Below are 18,437 nucleotides of genomic sequence, written 5' to 3' on the forward strand. Positions count from 1 at the left end.
CGCTGGGGAGTGAGAGAGCGGTGCGGGTCGTCGAAGGACTACGGCGAGGGGTTTGAGCGGGAGAGAGGGAGGAACCGACGGAAGGGGGATGAGTTGACGGCGAGTGAGAGAGTGGGGTATGGGTGAAGCGCGGTAGTGGTGTGAGGCTCTCTACCATGGGTCTGGGGTGAGGACACCGGAGAAGAGAAGGAAGGGTCGGGGGGAAGGGGAGGGGGGTACGTTCAGGCGTGGAGGCGGCGGCGCAGCGGCGCGAGGTGAAGAGGAGGAGGTCGTCGCCGCGTCGCCAGCCGCCAGCCGCCAGTTCGCCGTGAGCGTTCGTAATGCGAGGACAGTCTGTGATCACGTCAGCGAGCGCGGAGCAGTCTCACCTCTCGCTTTAAACGACACAGAGAGCGAGCGAACACGCAGGCGACAATCGTGCGGTCGATTTTCTTGATTCTCGGAAAGCGAGCAAGATCGGACGACCAGAGCGCGAAGGCTTCTCGGCTCATCTTTTTACGATCGAGCCGTCAGACGGGCGTCCCTTCTAACTTCTAAACGCGAGGATTCCGAACGTGCACGAGGATCGGCAACTTCCGAATTTAGATTCCGTTCTTCTCTTCACTTTTGTGCAAGAATTCGATACGAAACGAACTATTCGTTCGATCGGAGTTGAACGATTCGAGTGACGTGTATACGATCCGAGTGATCCAGAGTTCGGAACGAATCAGCTGATCGCGATACCGTTTCATCGGTTTAATGGACTTTGTGGAGCTGCCTTATGCGCGCTTCTTGCATCGTGACGAAAGAGAAACAGAAACAGTAATACGGACAGCTGAGTAAGACGCGCGCGTAAGAGGTGTAAGTGAAAGAAAGGAGATATAACATAAAAACGGTGAAAGAAAAACAGACTTTTATCAATCAGTTTGAAGTGTCGAGATATTCTTCCGGTTGTTCCGGTAGTGCGCGGGCTTGTTTTAATTTCGCGCGGCGCCGACACCTGCTACAACTGCGCGGGGAAGAGGATTTTATCGCGGAACTTTCGTGGCGCCGCTGTGTACCGTGTGGTGCGCGCGGGGTGAGAGCTCGAAGTTTGCGAGTGTAAGGTGGGACGGAGTGCAATCGTGCGCGCGCGCGTGCGAGATAAAGAAAGAGAGAGAGAGAGAGAGAGAGAGAGAGAGAGAGAGAGAGAGAGAGAGAGAGAGAGAGAGTAAGAGAAAGACAAAAACGCGAAACACGATACTCCGAGAAAGTTTACTTGCGACGTGCCGGTCGCGCTAGAGAACACCTCATTCTCTCTATATGCGAGAGTAGGATCGTACCACGCGTCAGAGGAAGCCGTCAGGCGGAAGCGAAGAAAGGAGACAGAAGAGGAAACGACGGGAACGGTAGGGACGAGAAAGAGAGTGCGTCACCGCGTGCATTCGTCTATCGTTGTCACTCTCGCGCTCCCCCCGCCTTTGTGTTCCTCGTGATTGTCGCCGTGCCTTCGCCTATGGCTTGTCAGTAGCAGAGAAAAACAGACGGAAGAGCGAAGGATAGAGAGACAGGAGGGCAGAGGCGGACAGGCCGATAGAGACCGTCGAGACAGATATTTCTCACTAAGGGGGAACAGAGGGGGCATCCCGGCAAACTGAATATGTCCGCCAAGCGAAAGTCCACTGCCATCATGCAGCACCACAAGGTGAGTCCGTAATCGCGCATACACATATTTACACACACGTACACACACATATTACATTCGGACGTACGTTCGTATCGCCACGTGATATTATATATCGGTACTTTTTCACTGTAAACGGGAGAGAATGAGGCAGCAGCTCGGCGAGCCGAGTTATATGTAATGTTTTTCCGGCTTATCGGCACGAAGAAGAAACGTTGGACCACCGACGAAATAATGAGTCGTCGGGTTCAAGGTTAAAGTTCCTTGCGAGAACGCGTTAAACGAGGCAAAGATACGTTCAGGTAACGAGTGATTTATTTTATTTTACATTAACCTCGACGATGCTAATTTCACCAACTTTCCTCTTTTCTTCCCCTTTCCCATCCTTTTCCCCACGATGCGTGACGAATGACGATCTTTTTCAGCGAAAGCTCAAAAAGGTCAGAAACAACCGCGCACGTTCCGTTAACGGAACTCGTTACTACGCGCGTGGAACCTAATTTTTTTTCGGAGCGCGGGAAGATAAACTGCGGAAAAGTTTTAATTGAAAGAGTTGTGTAAATCCCGTACGGCTGCGACGACACGATCAAGTGCGGTGAAGTGCACCGAGAGTTCAAAAAATTGTTCACTGCGTTTGTATTCCGCGCAGTGCTCGGCATTACACGCGCCAAATTACTCGAAATATTGTACATCGTGCAACGCGTTGCGCTTCTCGTCGACTTTTATATCAGCTCGCTCGTCTAATTATAATATTTGCGCGATACAAACGAGAGAACTTTCGCACAGTCGAGAAAAAATGATTTTTCGTGGCGTAAAAAACAGCCCGCAATAATATAAAGTTCGTTATCTTTTATATAACTATTATTCCGCTATTTCTGTCTGCGTTTCGTAACTAATCGATAAAATTTTTGAGCTATAAATATATTAAATCCCGCAACACTCCACTCTCTCCTAAAATCATCAAGTGATCTATTATTAAAAAAAGTGTAGTTAAAAAATTAAATCTTCTCAAAAATATATCTATCTTACATAATAGTAATTTAATAGCGGTAAATAAAAGACACGGAACAATATTTTAAAATTTTCAGAACGTGCGATAAATTTTTCTTCCAACATACTAACGAAAGTATGCGCACTAACTTTTTTTCAAATTTATTCACTAAAATGTCTACTAAACTTTCTTACGATCTATCTAATAATTTTAATTTTTTGCCGATATTCACTTTTATAAGTAAATATAATTATACGCGCATATCGATATATAATGTTAATACATTATTAATACGCACGCTTGACATGCACGTGGAGAGGTCAGCGATCGTCTCTTTAAGTCGCGTTCGTGTATCATAAGTAAATAATTTCCACTTCTTTGGAATATCACTGGGAGTATCGACGAACGATCATCGCGTGAACCTCGATGACACACGTCCGGCGCGAATCGCGCAATTCAATGACGAACTCAGTCGGATCGCACTTATCTCGCGACTTTTTTCTCTTCGGTCGTAGCAATCGTGTCAGATTAGACCTACGTATCTAAATAAAAAGATAATCCCCGGATGGTATTTTCGCGGCGAGAAATGTGTCCCGATTCGCGCACGTGCTTCGCCGTCCGCCTTTTTCGCCCTCCATTAATTATGGGATATATTTATTATTATTATTTTCATCTTACCTAAAACGTGTATATACGTGTAATTTATTCTCTCTGATATAAAGTAGTGTAAAACGATAATTCGATAAATGCATATCGAGATAAAAGACAAATTATTGGTAATCAGAATAATTTTGAATCATGAAATGCAATATAAAATGACACGCATTGTGATTTTCTAAACAAATCTGCCAATAGGGCGGAATCAAAACGAGCAATAATACAAAGTACTGAACAATATTCGAAACAACTGCTTCATCCTTTTTCTCGCCGTTAATCTTTGTTCGTATCGTGAGCGGCGATTAAAAAACTGCGCGTGTATTGGCCGATAAAGTGAAAATCGGCGCAAAAGGAGACCAAATTGCGTTCGTAACTGAAACGAATTATAACAGCAGTATGCCTCTTAACAATTTTTCGAATATCCGTCTATGCGATTGTCAGAGTGATAATATAACAGTCGTCGAAACGCGGTTCCACGACGTGCGGGTTCGATAAAAATGTGAGCGCGTATCGAACACGCCTCGTTAATTTATCGATCGACGTGCTCGGCGCAGTGTAAATTGCTACCGATGACACCATTCGAATTATATTCCTTTTTCATCATACCGTCACTCATCGTACCTGTGTTTCCGATTCCCGTTACATATTTATGTTAAATACGCACTTATCCATTTTTTCGCGCTTCATATTCATGCCAAGGTCTATTCTATCTGACAAATGCGAGATATGTAAAAGGAATCGTTTCTCTAAATGCATTAAATTTCATAAAAATCTCAATTTTTTTAGAATTATTGTTTTATTAAACGTTATCTCCATATATTGCATCAATAATATTCGTGGAGAGAAACGACTACGCGAAACGCGAATGGAGACTTAAATTTGCGTCGCAGATATGGAACAGTACACGTTATCATCGTCATGTCTCGAAATGTGTTGGATCAAGCACAATATAAGGAACGTAACGAATTGTGTCCTTCGAAGTTTCGAAAAACAGAAGTTAGGTAACTCCCTCTCGCCCCCTGGAACGCGGTCCGTTAGTCGTTTCGTTAAACTTCAAGGATAACGAGGAGGGGATGATGAAAGAGCGAGAAGGCGAGCGCGGAAAAACAGCACATACTAATAGCATTATGTCAGTGAGCGAAAAGCAAAGCAAGTGTAAATAGTAACAGATATGTGCTATCTCCGATGAGCTAGATGCTAGATCGATCGGATCAGAATCGAACCGCGAAAGTCGAATTGAAGTTGAGGCAGGTTCGGGATGCCTGCACGCGTCCTTCTCTCTCTCTCTCTCTTTGTTTCACTCGTTTGCCCTCGTCGCCTCTCCTCGTCCTTCCCCTTCTTCTTTCATCACGGCTGTCCCGCTCTAGCGAGGTCTCCCTCTCACAGATCTATTCTCTCTTTCTCTCCAATCTTTCTTCTTGTGGTTGTCCTTCTCTCCATCATGTGCCTGCCTACGCGGCTCTCGCTCTTTCGCGGTCCAACAGGTTATATTTTTCCACAGCGGTATCTCTTCCTCCCCTTTCTCTACTCTTCGTCGTTTATTCTTTTTTTCTCTTTCTCTCTCTCTCTCTTTCTTTGCTTTTCGGTGTCTCTATCCCTCTCGGGCCGTCGTACGCAGGTCGTCCTTTTTCTATCCTGGCACATGTTTCCGTTTCGTCGTCGTCGTCGTCGTCGTCGTCGTCGTCGTCGTCGTCGTCGTCGTCGTTGACGATGACAACGACAACCTCCCATCGCTGTGTTCGCATGATGGTAAAACCTTTTTTCTTCGAAGTCGATTTATCGTTGAATTTAACCTTTCAGCCGTATATATTGTATCCCGGAATTTTTCCGACTAAACCATAAGCTTGAAAACTTTCGACGATCTTATCTCATAATCGTTAATGCTTATATTCGATAAATTATTTCCATTATTGAGGCGAGATAATACGCGAAATATTAATGTATATATAATTGGAAGTTATAAGCGATGACATTAGAGCATACGAATGAACAATTATCGTCATTGCCATAAATCGCAGATTTTCATAATTTTCGAGTGAGTGATATTGATTAATAGCCGCACTTTTTGCGAATAATTTCGAAAGACTCGATAATAATCCCGAAACTTACTCCCCAGTCGGTAGAAAAGCTACAGAGAGCGAGGATAATTAACGCCGTGATTAAAGTTCGCGTTATTTGTATTTATTTTTCATTCTATTAAATTGCGACAAATGATTTAAGCGGCATAGGGACCGCCTACACACACGGGGAGCAAACACGACTTACGGAACAAAGGTAAATATTGTATCGCAAAAGTGCCAGAGAGGGAAGGGGCGAGAGGGAGGGGTGGGCGGGAATATTAATTCGTTAAAAGCATTCCAGCGACAAGTATATTTTTTGCATCTTTTTTTCTTTTTTTAATCAGTATAAGTGCATCCTTCGTCCCTCGCGCCAGCTAGTTCGATTCATATCCACATTCGCGGCCGTTAGTGCATGAAACACCGCACGAGCCGCACCGCAATAATCATGTTATAATTTGCGTCGAATAACGGCTATTCAATTAAACGCTTCTTGGACCGGCAATGTATATTATCGGATGAAATCGAAGTTCTCCCTTTCTCCCCGCGCCTCCGCTCCGACCAATCGTCATTATTCACATATCGTTATATTCATGCCGCACTTGTCATGTATGACGCTCGAACGTTAATCGATTCGCCTTTTTTTCTTTTTTTTTGTGGAATAGCTGAAAAATTGGCCGTCGAAATAACTGATAATATATCTACGTTATCTCTATAGATAGAGGTGACAAATATTCTTTTATTCGACAGCTTGCGTAAATGAAAAGAGGAAATTATAGCTTTATAAAATTTTGTTTCCGGTATATTCAAGATTAGAAATTTATAAGTTCACGTAATGAGTAACAAATTTTTTGTTTAGTTTATCTATTTGTTATTTCTTCGCGAAAATACATAAATATATGACTTATACAGATATACGATGTAAGTACGATCATATATATGCTTTCAAATTCACTCTTTCACGACGGAAGGCGCACGTGGAATTATGGGTGCGGACGCTAATGGGGCGTGCGATTCTCTCGTTAAGAGACTAAATTACGGAGCTCGGCGGGGCCAGTAAAGGCCCGAAGGCCCGACGACGTAAGGCGCTTTCGTGCGTAACGGTAATCTCGTCGATCGAAAGAGGCCCTCGTACAACAATCGATATTTATGTTTGATCTAGATCAATTTTCAATACACACGTTATCGCTGGTTTCTATTTTAATAATTTTTTCTCTCGTTTGAATTTTTTTTCGAAATCTTTTTGTCATTATTAAATTAAAATATTGTTTTATTAATAGAATTCTGATATTAATCAATAATTGCATCAATATTGCAATGTTTATGATGTTTATGTGTGTCTGAGAATTTATAAGAAGGGCTCTTTTTATGGCGTTCTAATATTTTTAACAAGTTAGAATATCGAGCTTGTGTTTTGGATAATGTTTTGGTGAAATTAATGTCGCCATTGTTTAACATCATTGGCGAATAATGACACTGCGGAATACAAATTGTGTTTTCATATAACGCACAATTATATCGCAATTATGCAGCGTTATAATAAATCGTCATCAAAATCGAAAGTAATTACCAATTACGAAGGTCGTTCAGCGTTTTGCGTTCTGCGGCTCGACGTATATATCCGATATCCCTACTCTTTTCGCAATTAAATGAAGCGCATATTGATGCGATCAGGTAAAAGGCAATGTAACAATATGTTTACCAGAAGTCTGTTATCTCACAAATTATTGTTTGCACCGACACTTGTAAACTGTAACTCATCGATTGCATTGCTTAATTTTAATCAATTGAATTTTTCTTCGCTCATAATATAATTAGAATTATAATTTAAAGAAAGAAACGCATTGCTAAAGTAATCGATCATATTATTGGTAATAATTCACGTATGTGAATAAAGTCGTCATTTAAAAATTCTCTTTTAGATATATTATTGTCATTGATTTTCCTGTGTATATCGAAAAGAGGGCGATACTTTTTTTTCCATATTTTTGAAGTAATTGCCTTTACGAATTAAAAAAAAAAAAAAAAAAAAAAAAAAAAAAAAAAAAAAAAAAAAACCCGACACGAAATCTGAGTTACTTTTTTCCGCTTAATCACAGCAGCATCGTTATAGCGCGTTCGCGACGCGTAAGGCGGAATGCCGCCGCGCTTTTTTCATCGAGAACATGTCCTCGTTATGATTGTCTCAGCACGATCGTGTAGTCTCACTGCGGACACCTCGATCGGAATTGGAAAAGAGAGGGTGGCGAGGAACAAACGGGCTTTGTAGAATGGAGAGAGGGGAGGGTACAGAGAGAGAGAGAGAGAGAAAGATTCGTTGAAGGGTGCGAGGTGAAATCCTCGTATTCCCACCGAACAGAAGGGCCAATATGGATTTCTCATAAGATCAGGTATGCTGGTGCCTGGAACCACGACAATAAGGGTGCGCCCGTTCGGTATGAGAGAGAGAGAGAGAGAATAGAGCGAAACGGCATAAATACAGGGAAAGAAAAAGAAAGAAGATAGAAGCACTTCGCTTCTCTTTCCTCGTTTCCAGCTACCCTACAATAGGTCCGTCTCACCCCGTTTTAAGACCGTCTGCCTGCCGCCGGTGTACAACGCATTCCAAATATATCTGACCTAAGATCCCTCGAATCCACCGCGGCACGTTTCGTGCACGTTTTTCGAAATCCCCTGTTACGCGTATGAGACTTTACATTCATGTATGTGTACAGGGACAGGTCTACATGGAAACTAAAGAAGAAGACATAAAAATGTAAACAACATCCTGAAGATTGAGACCCCTTTTGTTATCTTTAATAAGTTTCCGTCCTAAGTACAATTTCTATAAGCATTCTGTCTAAAGACGATTTTTGCATGAATATTATCTTCAACAGTACTTTGTTTTCTAAAATTATTACATAAAATAGAAGGAGGGATACGTTTTGGATCCGAATGAATTTCACATCCTTTTCACGGTTTTTCGCTTTAGCGATATTTTATTTTCTCAAATTATATCGCATGGAATAAGAAAAGTATGCGTTTCTTTCACGGTACTTTGCTCCTTATGTTCTTGCTAAACTATGAAAAGCCGCCATACCGTGCTTCCGTACCTGAACGCATCGAACGGACTATCGCCTTCGCCTTCGCATTTCGCAGGCGGGAGACATTACCCCGAAAATGGTGTGTGGTATGTTCCAAAAGTGCATTCCGCGGTAATGCACTCGGCTCGGGACCACGCCCCCATGTCCTTCCTCTGCCATGGCCACGGAGATTTCTCTCTGCTCACGTCCAGGGATCGCCTACCCTAGCACCCGCCGTGCTTTCTTTGTACGGTTATTTTTATCTTTTCCTTCGTGAAGCCAAGAGAGAACAGTCCGATATTACCGACCCCAAAACGGTGTAGCGAGAGAGAAACAAAGAGAGAGAGAGAGAGAGAGAGAGAACAATGCAACGAAAAATATTTATGGACAAATGGTCGATAAAATTACGGCAAATTTACAAACTTGATTGTTGGCTTCTGCCAAACTTTCCTTTTTTTTAATTGACAAGTTTTATTACATTTTCCGGATAATTTTGAAAAAACTCCAAAAGAAGCTCGTCATATCGAAGATTATGGACTTAAGATGCGCGACTCCGTATCTTAATTACCGATGATTTCCGCTTAAAGTGGACGCGTATAATCAACTGTTATTCTTTAATATAACAGCATCATATAATAAAAATTCATAAATTTTTTCTCGAAGGTAATACTTTAAGTCTTTGTCTGTTAATTCATTAATATCGGTTGCAATATTTAATTCATCTATTTTCGATTCTTATCACTCGTCATATATTTATTTTCACACATATCTCAATATATATACAGGGTGTCCGGCGTCAATCGCATCACCGGTCGTGTGCAGGTAGAGCGGATGAAATCGAGAAGAAAAGTCCTTTACCATTTTTTTCTATAACACTTAAAAAATGAGTTATATTATTGAGTAAAGTCTAACCAATCAGCCCCGATCTTTAGCCGGGCGCACGTCGGTGAGCCGCGCGCTGTGAAGTGTGCAGCGGCGCACACTATCAGGCGCGCGGCTCACCGACGTGCGCCCGGCTAAAGATCGGCGCTGATTGGCCAGACTTTACTCAATAATAACTCTTTTTTTAAGTGTTATAGAAAAAAATGGTAAAGGACTTTTCTTCTCGATTTCATCCGCTTTACCTGCACACGACCGGTGATGCGATTGACGCCGAACACTCTGTATATATTTCATCTCTTCTTATAAATTATTTCTGTATTATTTAACCTCCGTATACATATTTATTTTAATAAAATATAATTTTAACTTTAATGGCCAAAATTTTATTCGAGTAGCAACTTGACTAGGTATCGCGTTAAATCGCGGAAAGAGCCGCGCGCAATCAACGCGGCCAAGTCTTCGGATTGTTCTCTCGCTCGCTCGCTCGCTACGCTCTCGCTTCCCAGCCGACCGACCGACCGACCGACCGACCGACCGACCAACCAACCAACCAACCAACCGGGAATCACGTACTACGACACGAATCGGAGGAAATGGAATTTCCTACCAAGTCGTCGGCAGACCGGGCAGCCTGATGATGGGCTTATCGACGTCGCCGGCTTGGCCGTTCGTCAACCGCTTTACACGGGCACGGGTGCGAGCGAGCGCTCACGCACGCACGCACGTACGTACGTACGCTTTATGTAGGCGGTAGGCGTGTGTTGATAGCGCGAGGTGATGTTTGTTGCTAGCCGCCGGGTGATTCAGGGAGCCATCCGTGTCAAGGTACACCGCATCATCCGCGACGTCCATATGCAACGTTCTGTATTCTTTTTACAACCATCACGTGCACACGGATCGTATCGTACGAGCAGGAGTGTACACATGGAATGCGAAAACGCGCGCGCGATCGCTGGAACGACGAGAAACGGAGAGAGAGAGAGAGAGAGAGAGAGAGAGAGAGAGAGAGAGAGAAAGAGAGATAGGAAGGAGTAAGAGAAGAGCGAACGATAGCCGGGGACAATAAAAAAAAAAAAAGGAAAAGAAGCCGCGGATGCGCTCGTGTGCTTTTTATCGTTGCGCGGTGCTCTCTCGGCGAAACGAATGTCGGTGCGTGCGTACGGACATGTATCGTGTGCGTGGAAATGTGCGCGGACGACCGGCGAACGCTACCTCCGTTATGCGTGCGCGATTACGTACTTTCGCGATTTCGCTTAATCCGCAAACGACTTCTGTGCAGATCGGGGCGATTTGAATCTAGTATCGCAGTCGCGCGTACTTAATAACGCGTCGCTCTACGATCTCTATCCGGTCCGCTTTCGGTTGCACATCGATCTAATGCGATTGGCTGCGACAAAACGTTTATGTCCGGGCTTTTCCCGATGGCTTTGTGGATTATTCTTGGACAATATTTGATACGTTTGAAATAAATGTGTCGTAGCGAAGAAAATTTAGAAAAATCTGCAACATATGGGAGATAAATGTTCCTTCTTTTCTTAAGGAAGATTCAATTTTTCATTGCGGTATATGGTGATATTTTTGTATTTCCTATTTTATACTAATTTTATATTTTATGTATCTATTTCTAATGTATAATATAATTTTTATTATTATTAATTATATATACTGCCGAAAAATAATTTCAAGTTTTTCTAAAAATTATTAAAAGAAACAAATTTGTATTTATGTTATATCGAAGATACCGAAAATATAAAAATGCAGGCACAATGTCTTGCAGAGATCTTCTTTATACTATCTAGGTAGAAACCTGCGTGTATCTTGAAGACGTATATTTTTGTATAAACATATTTGACTTTTAGTTTGAAAATCCTACGCACAAAGGACTTATTCTATGAAAAGAAAAGAAAGAAAACAGATGCATCTTTTTGCTTTTTTTCTTTTGAATTTTCAAATACCGAGAAATATATTGTATATACCTAACGGTACCATTGGTAACTATAAGTAATTTTCGAAACGAAACTGGCCGCTGGCCGGTCTTATAGTTAGTTCGCTACCTGATGTAAGCCGATAGAAACGTTCGAGTCGAGTCGCTGGTCCACTAGTACTAAATTTGCTAGCAAAAAGCATCCATGTGTCGCATCCCAGTGAAATTGTTCGTACTTGGAGACAAAGATATGCGACGGTATCTGGATGATACAAGCGTGAGTTCTCTTTGTGCGTTATGTGAGATTAAAAAAAGTTATCGATCAGCATTTGTTTCATTTTGCCAAGGACAATGGAAGGACGATATTTGATACAGTGAACTCCTAAGTAAGTAATATAATTGGATTTTTCCAACATTTTAGACTTAGACGAATATAAAACGCCATAAAATTTTTGATGTAATAGAATGCTTGGTAAAGTAAATTATCTCAATTTGTTCAGCGTATAAAATTTTATAAGAAAATTGTTAGTTCTTTAATTCGAATGATTTTAAAAAATCATCGACCACTGACACTGAGCGATACACGATTTTCTTATCTAAGCGGAAAGACAAGTTTGGATAAAACAAGAATTCGTCCTCATACGAACGCGAATGTTTAAACATTCCGTCCTGCGTCGCGCGGAAAACGAGGCATCCGATCTTAATTGAAGAATATGTCGGGAGCACAGACGCGATCCTATAAATTTCATGCTTTCCCAGTCTTCTCACCATCGTTCCTTCCCGCTACGCTGCCAATCAAAAGCGTGCTCGTAGATCACGCGCGACGTGAAAGTTTTACTCGCGATTACTCTCCCCGAAGTCAATTAACAGCGAGTGAATTCGTTTATCGTCGGGTAATCCGCGGTCCCGGACCTGGGCCAAGCGAAGTACTCTTGCGTGTGCGAGCGTGAACGCGCGCGCGCGCGCGCTCCAAGTTAATTCCGACTAATCGACGTAGGTTCGTACTTCGTCACTAAGGGTGGAGAAGCTGATCCAAAGATAGGCACAAAGTCAGGGATCTCTGGCATCTCTTTATCCTCCCGCGCGCCTTCTCTTCTCCGTCGTCGTTCTCTCCGCTGGTTTCCTCCGCTTGCTCTTCTCCGACTTCGTTCCGACTCTCCTCCTCGGCGTAATTAAATCTGTCCCTGAAAATATCCAGAACCCCAGTCGACCGGATTCGCCGATTATCCCGAAAATTGACGATCGTCTGAATTGAGACCGGATGCGACGCTCCGTTGGTAATTATACCGAACGTCGTACATTTCATTATTCATATACGTAGAGCGAGAGATACGCGGATAAGCGGCTGCTCCCGCCTCTTCGTAGCGAGCTAGTCTCGGAGTAACTGAGACGATCCGGCAAATTAGCCGCGAGACCGTCCGAAAGGGCTTCAAGCTCCCGAATTTCGAACCTACCTCAAGCTACGTAATTGACAAGAAATATAATATCGACTGTTTTCTACCACCGTTTTAAACCCGTGTGATCTACTGTTTTAAAATTTTCATACGTAAATATTGGCATAGAGTCAGTAATAAAATAAAAGTAATTCATCTCATCATCGGCTTTCCCGATGATAATCGATAACCCGAGTCGATGCGATCGAGTCGACGACTCGATCGTGGCCACGCGATAAAACGCCATATGATTAATTTATGAGGTAAAGGCGAGAAACGGGGAAAATACGGCATGGAGATATATCGAGTTTTTGAGCGACTTTAAAGTGTTGAGAGATAAAGTTTCTTTTTCTCGCCGGGAGATGCTCCGATAAGAAAAATCGATGCGCGGCGAGTTAAACGCCGCGACGCATAATGAACGCACTTGACGCGACATTTTCTACGACAGTCGGCAGAACGCAAGAGAGACGAGAACGGCGATCGGCCAGTTCGCAACTTGCCACCCGGTATTAATGCCCAGACGTGTATATATGTGTATATATATATATATATATATATGTACGTGCACGCATATATGCGCATATACCTGTCCAATTCCGAACAAGGGAGCGTACATAGAGGGTTGGCGGTGGCAGGCTACATTGGGGGTTGTGGTGTCAATAATACATCGCGCTCTTCGTATATAGGTGACTCGCCAGCGTTGCACCGATGGACGCTTGAGCTCGAACAAGGAAGCTAATTAAATAAACATTAAGTATTTCCACCGAGGATATAATGCTCTTATAAGGCTATTTTTATACGATATAAAATATGCGTAAAGTTTATTAAAATTTCGTGTAAAAATTCTTTTATATATATGTATGTATATATCCCTTCTGATATTATTGAAATTATATAATAGTTCATTAATAAAACGATATATAATTTCTTCGAAAGCGAGAAATAGAATCGTATAATTATTATGTCAATATATTTTTAGAATATCGAACTTCTTTTCATCTTGGGAGTTTGTTGGTCAAAATTTTATCGTTTGTAGCCATCGCGTCGCGTCTTCTCCGCGTGACTACCTCGTCGCGCTGGTCGAGTGTACGGTCTCCACCCTTCCATCCCCCGCCACATCGCACACGTGCGCTTAATGTATGTCCGTTCAGGTGCGGTACATATATTAGCAAGTACCCCCATACCATATATGCGTGCACGATACCTACGATCGTATACAGACATACGCAGGCCTCGTGTGTGTGATATATGCCTCGGCTGTACGTGGCGCTTGAGTGGAATTGTGTGGTGGACGGGTGGGTGGTTTGCGCGGGCAGAGGTAGACGATAGTTTATTCAGTGGATTATTGACGGGTTGTGTGTTCGCGTTCTCTCTCTCTCTCTCTCTTTCACATACAGACACACATTCTGTCTTTCCTTCTCGCTCTCTCTATACAGTTACATACGGCATACTCAAAATAGCCCCCGGACAACCCCTGGCGATGGCATTTCAAAATATCGACCTTTTTGAATTTAACGCGCGTCGTAACTCGATACCATACGTACACACACATCGATACACGTGACTCGCAGAAACCGACTCCGATCGCGCTAATGATGCCGCGGGCATCGAGTGTTCCCTTTCTCATTTGTAATCGAACGTTGGCATGTCAACGTTCTACATTGGCATTCGGGAAATGAAGAGGATTGGGTTGTGTCCTAGGAATCCCTTCCCCCCCCCCTCTCTACAGAAATTTTCGCAAACATATCACCATTACAAAATGTACTTGCACGACGATTAAAGTGCGGATCACTCTTTCACATTATAATGCCAAATGGTTATTTGATAATTTCAAAAGTTAACGAAATATAGCGGCTTTTCATTGACAGAGAGAGAGAGAGAGAGAGAGAGAGAGAGAGAGAGAGAGAGAGAGAGATATCGAGTGTTCTTTAAAAATAAAAAGAAAGAAAAACTACGGGATTGTCAAATCAGAGATAGAGACACGGGATAATTAATTTTAATTCGCCGATCACGCATATAAAAGCAGACGGCGAGTCTCTAGTTACGGGTACCTACTGGCCTCTCTCTCTCCTCCTGCCATCTCACATACACGTGCGAAACACGCGTGCACGTGTTTACTTGTGCATTCGCGTGATATCTCGCATCATCAAGGTAAGCCGACCGCCAGGACGGAAGAGGGGAGAGAGAGAGAGAGAGAGAGAGAGTAAGAGAAAGAGTAGTGCGATTTTTTTTTTCTTTTCATCCGGTCGTCGAATACACACATATACTCGCACACATAAGACGTATACGAGGAATAACCGCGTCACGGATATACGCGCATACATGTGCTATCCAGACCGGGGACCTAAATGCACATGAGAATTTACACTCGCGCGCCTTGTCGAGTTGATAGAGATGGGTCCGCGTAATTGCCGGCAGCCAAGCGCAGTGTTAGCGACCACTTCCGGTTCACGTATCCGCTCCTGCAAACACCTTCCTTTCGCTTAAAATGCATCCAAAGCGAATGCACTGCGCGATATCATGAAAACGTGCGAGACCATTCGGTGCGCGCGAGCGCGCTTCTCGATTAGAGAATTTTCTATTATCGCCGTTACGCGTTAACTCTATTATATCGAACGTTGTGCGTATCTTATAATTATTTGTTAAATATACATGAAATCCACGCGCACATTAATTGATACAAATCTGTAATCGAATAAAGTGATTTGACGAATCCGTAACGCAATAATCGGCTGTATAAAGAGTTTCAAATTATATAATTTTACAATTTTAGTTATTTCATAAAAATAATACCGAATCGCACGATTGATAAATCATTTGATCGTCGTGACATTGTTCGATGTTGATCATAGGATTTTCGTGTTCTCTTCGCATATATGGTACTTTCCGGTGTGTCGTACTTAGGGTTACACGTCGCGCCGAAACGAGAAGTGACGCGAAAAGTTGAGGAGGATACGCGGCCCATGTGTCGCATCTGCGTTCGGATATTCGCACGTGCGTATACATACACATTGCGGGACAACGTGCGCGCGCGACCGCGTGCACGCGGAGAAACGTGCAAGAGAGGCTAACTACATGGAGTGGCGAGGTTTCGCGCGAATCGATGGCTAATAGCCTTCCCGCTGTAATTAATGCAACAAGTTGATACCTAACACTTATCTACGGTACGGTACGCTGCCGCGCGGCTTTAACGGTTAACCCACGACGAGTTTCCGAACGAGTATAGCGTGTATTATATATAGTTCATGGTACACAATGACACGGGAATAAAGGGCGGCGCAACCCCTCGCGCCACGAGCGATTTATCAAATTGTTTTATCTTCCCCTACTAGGTGAGCTGTCTCTCTTCTGGTGGATAGCGCGGCGGATAGGACGTCAGTGCCAATAGAGAGGATAGAAAAACGAGTATAGAGAGAGAGAGAGAGAGAGAGATAGAGAAGGGCGGAAAGGGGTGAGAGGGAGAAGGCGGAAGGTGTTCGCGGAAGTACGCGGAAAACGAATATGTTTTTTTGCAAACTCAATAAAAACGGGTGCGCTTGTTCGCCCCCCCCCTCTCTCTCTCTCTATTTCTTTCTGGTTCTCTATCTCTGTCCCGTTTTTTTTCACCTCTTTCGTGATTTTTTCTCCAACTGCGCACAGAATTGAAAAATATTCGATACGGTATTTCGACACGAGCTTTCCCCTCGCAGCATAGTTATGGCTGCACGCTTTTAATTGATATTACATATCGCACGCGTCGAAATTTACCGGCGATAACTGCCTGTTCATTCGACATATGTGCGTCCGACTGCATACTGACCGGCACGCGCCAAAATTGCGTAACAAAAAAAAAAAAAAAAAAAAAGTGTTAATGATAAAAAGAGGCTTGTTGCTTCTAACTCAAATATGTGCTTTGAAAAAATCCTTGTAAAAACCGACTAATTGTCATATCGTATTTATATTTGCAAGACATGATGTGTAATAGTAGTATCTTAAAAATATCAGTGTACTGTATATCGATTCTTGTCATTTTAAGAGCTGTCATTACATCTCCCGGTAGTGTTTGTAATTAATTTGATAATTACTCTTCTAATCATCTCTTTGAACGTCTTATAAGTTAGCGGAACAAAATGAGCAGAATCAATTCCAATTATTTTTATTTGTTTCTCATTTGTTGCTAAAAAGTTGTCAAAGAAAAAAATTTCTTGCTCTCGAAATATACAACTTCCAAATTTGTTGCTTGCAAAATAAGTATAAATAAGTAAGTTTGCACGCTGTGTGGTTTTCCGGCATTATTTATATTTATTTTGCAAGCAACAAACTCGGAACTGGCACATTTCGAGAGCAACAAATTCGGACAATATCAATTCAGTCAGTATCAAATTTAAGCGAGCAACAAATTTTTTTCCAACGGTTTACTCTTGTAAGCTTACACGCTGTGCCGTTTTCCGGCATTATTTATACTTATTTTGCAAGGAACAAATTTGAAAGTTGCATATTTCAAAAGCAACAAATATATCAGTAGCAAATTTAAGCGAGCAACACATTTTTTTCTGATGGTTTACTCTTGTAAGTTTGCACGCTGTGCAGCTTTCTGACATTATTTATATTTATTTTGCAAGCAACGAATTTGAAACTTGTATATTTCGAGAGCAACGAATTGGCAACAAATTCTTATATTATTGTTATGTACAATTTTGTTGCTATGTACTATATACATTGTCCCGCTAACTTAATCTTCTTTTAGCGGATCATTTTTTTTTTTTTTTTTTTAACTTGCAGAGCGACAAATATTTGTCTTTGGCAAGTTTTTAGCAACAAATGAGCAACAAATAAAAATATTAATTAGAATTGATTCTGCTCATTTTGTTCCGCTAACTTATAAGACGTTCTCTTTGATATGTCGAAGATTGAAAGAGAAAAATCAATATTCCAATGGAGCTGATTTAATTTCTTATCAAACTTGAGAATCTAATTCGTCTAACGTTTGATGCAATCGTAATTTACTAGAACGTTTAGGATATTCTTGCCATCACAGTTTTTAAAGTATGAAAGATGTTGTAACATTTCTAAAATAGATAAATAGTTTTGCTTTAATGAATTACAAGTTTATATATTACTTCAAATCAATCTTTTAAAATTTAAGAGCATTCTTGTTTTTTCCCCAAATATTATCTTCTTAAAGCTCGAGATATTATTAATATATCTGTATTCTTTCTATTCAGCGATCTGTACGATATATATCGATATTAAAGTTTGGCTAATTTTTAACATAATATCTTAATGAGAGCTGAATGAAAATAGTGGAATAATTTTGAAAATGTTCATTTAAAGTCGAAATTTATTTTACACAACGCCTATTTAAAGATAGTGTCCTCTTGAAAGCGCGCCAGGAGATTAAATATGCGGCTAAAGTTGCCGGGGAAGTCCGCGTTGCAGCCCTTTCGTTGCACCATGCCGCGGTAAAGAGGATTTCGAAACACCTATAGACTGGGGGCTAACGTCGGATTTGGCAGGCTCCGCCACCGCCGCTGCCCTTATCCAGACACGGGAATAAAAGCGCCGATTCAACCCCGCCGTAACCTCAAAACTCGGAACACACAATTAGCCAATCGGTATACATCCAGCGGATACCGCGGCCAATTCTTAAGGACCTTCCATCGAACATTAAATGCAAGCCCCATTTTCGCGGTGGTCTGAAAGAAACGAGGGAGAGGATTGAGAGGGAGGAAAGGGATGAAAGGAGCGCGGGTCGGTTTCAACCACCCCAAATGGGACTTTGCGCAAACTTTCTGGCAAGGACTCTCCTT

At 42.2% G+C, this 18,437-nt stretch overlaps 1 protein-coding gene across 3 annotated transcripts in view; it reads left to right on the top strand.

Annotated features, from left to right (window-relative positions):
* Positions 1-316: 316 nt before the first annotated feature.
* LOC138939137 (nucleolar protein 4-like) overlaps positions 317-18,437 on the top strand; it is a 65,719-nt gene continuing 47,598 nt past the window's right edge. For 2 of the 3 annotated variants that reach the window (XM_070306703.1, XM_070306704.1), the window contains exon 1: positions 317-1,663. In XM_070306703.1, coding sequence (XP_070162804.1) covers positions 1,619-1,663 — 45 coding nt within the window. In that variant the 5' untranslated portion in view covers positions 317-1,618. Of the gene's footprint in view, positions 1,664-11,236; positions 11,602-18,437 lie in introns of those variants that run through there. The other variant, XM_070306705.1, reaches the window with a different exon arrangement.

Source organism: Polyergus mexicanus, unplaced genomic scaffold (assembly GCF_030449975.1).
Source record: "Polyergus mexicanus isolate NDT 795.1 unplaced genomic scaffold, iyPolMexi1.0 SCAF_14, whole genome shotgun sequence".
Classification (NCBI taxonomy): Eukaryota; Metazoa; Arthropoda; class Insecta; order Hymenoptera; family Formicidae; genus Polyergus; species Polyergus mexicanus.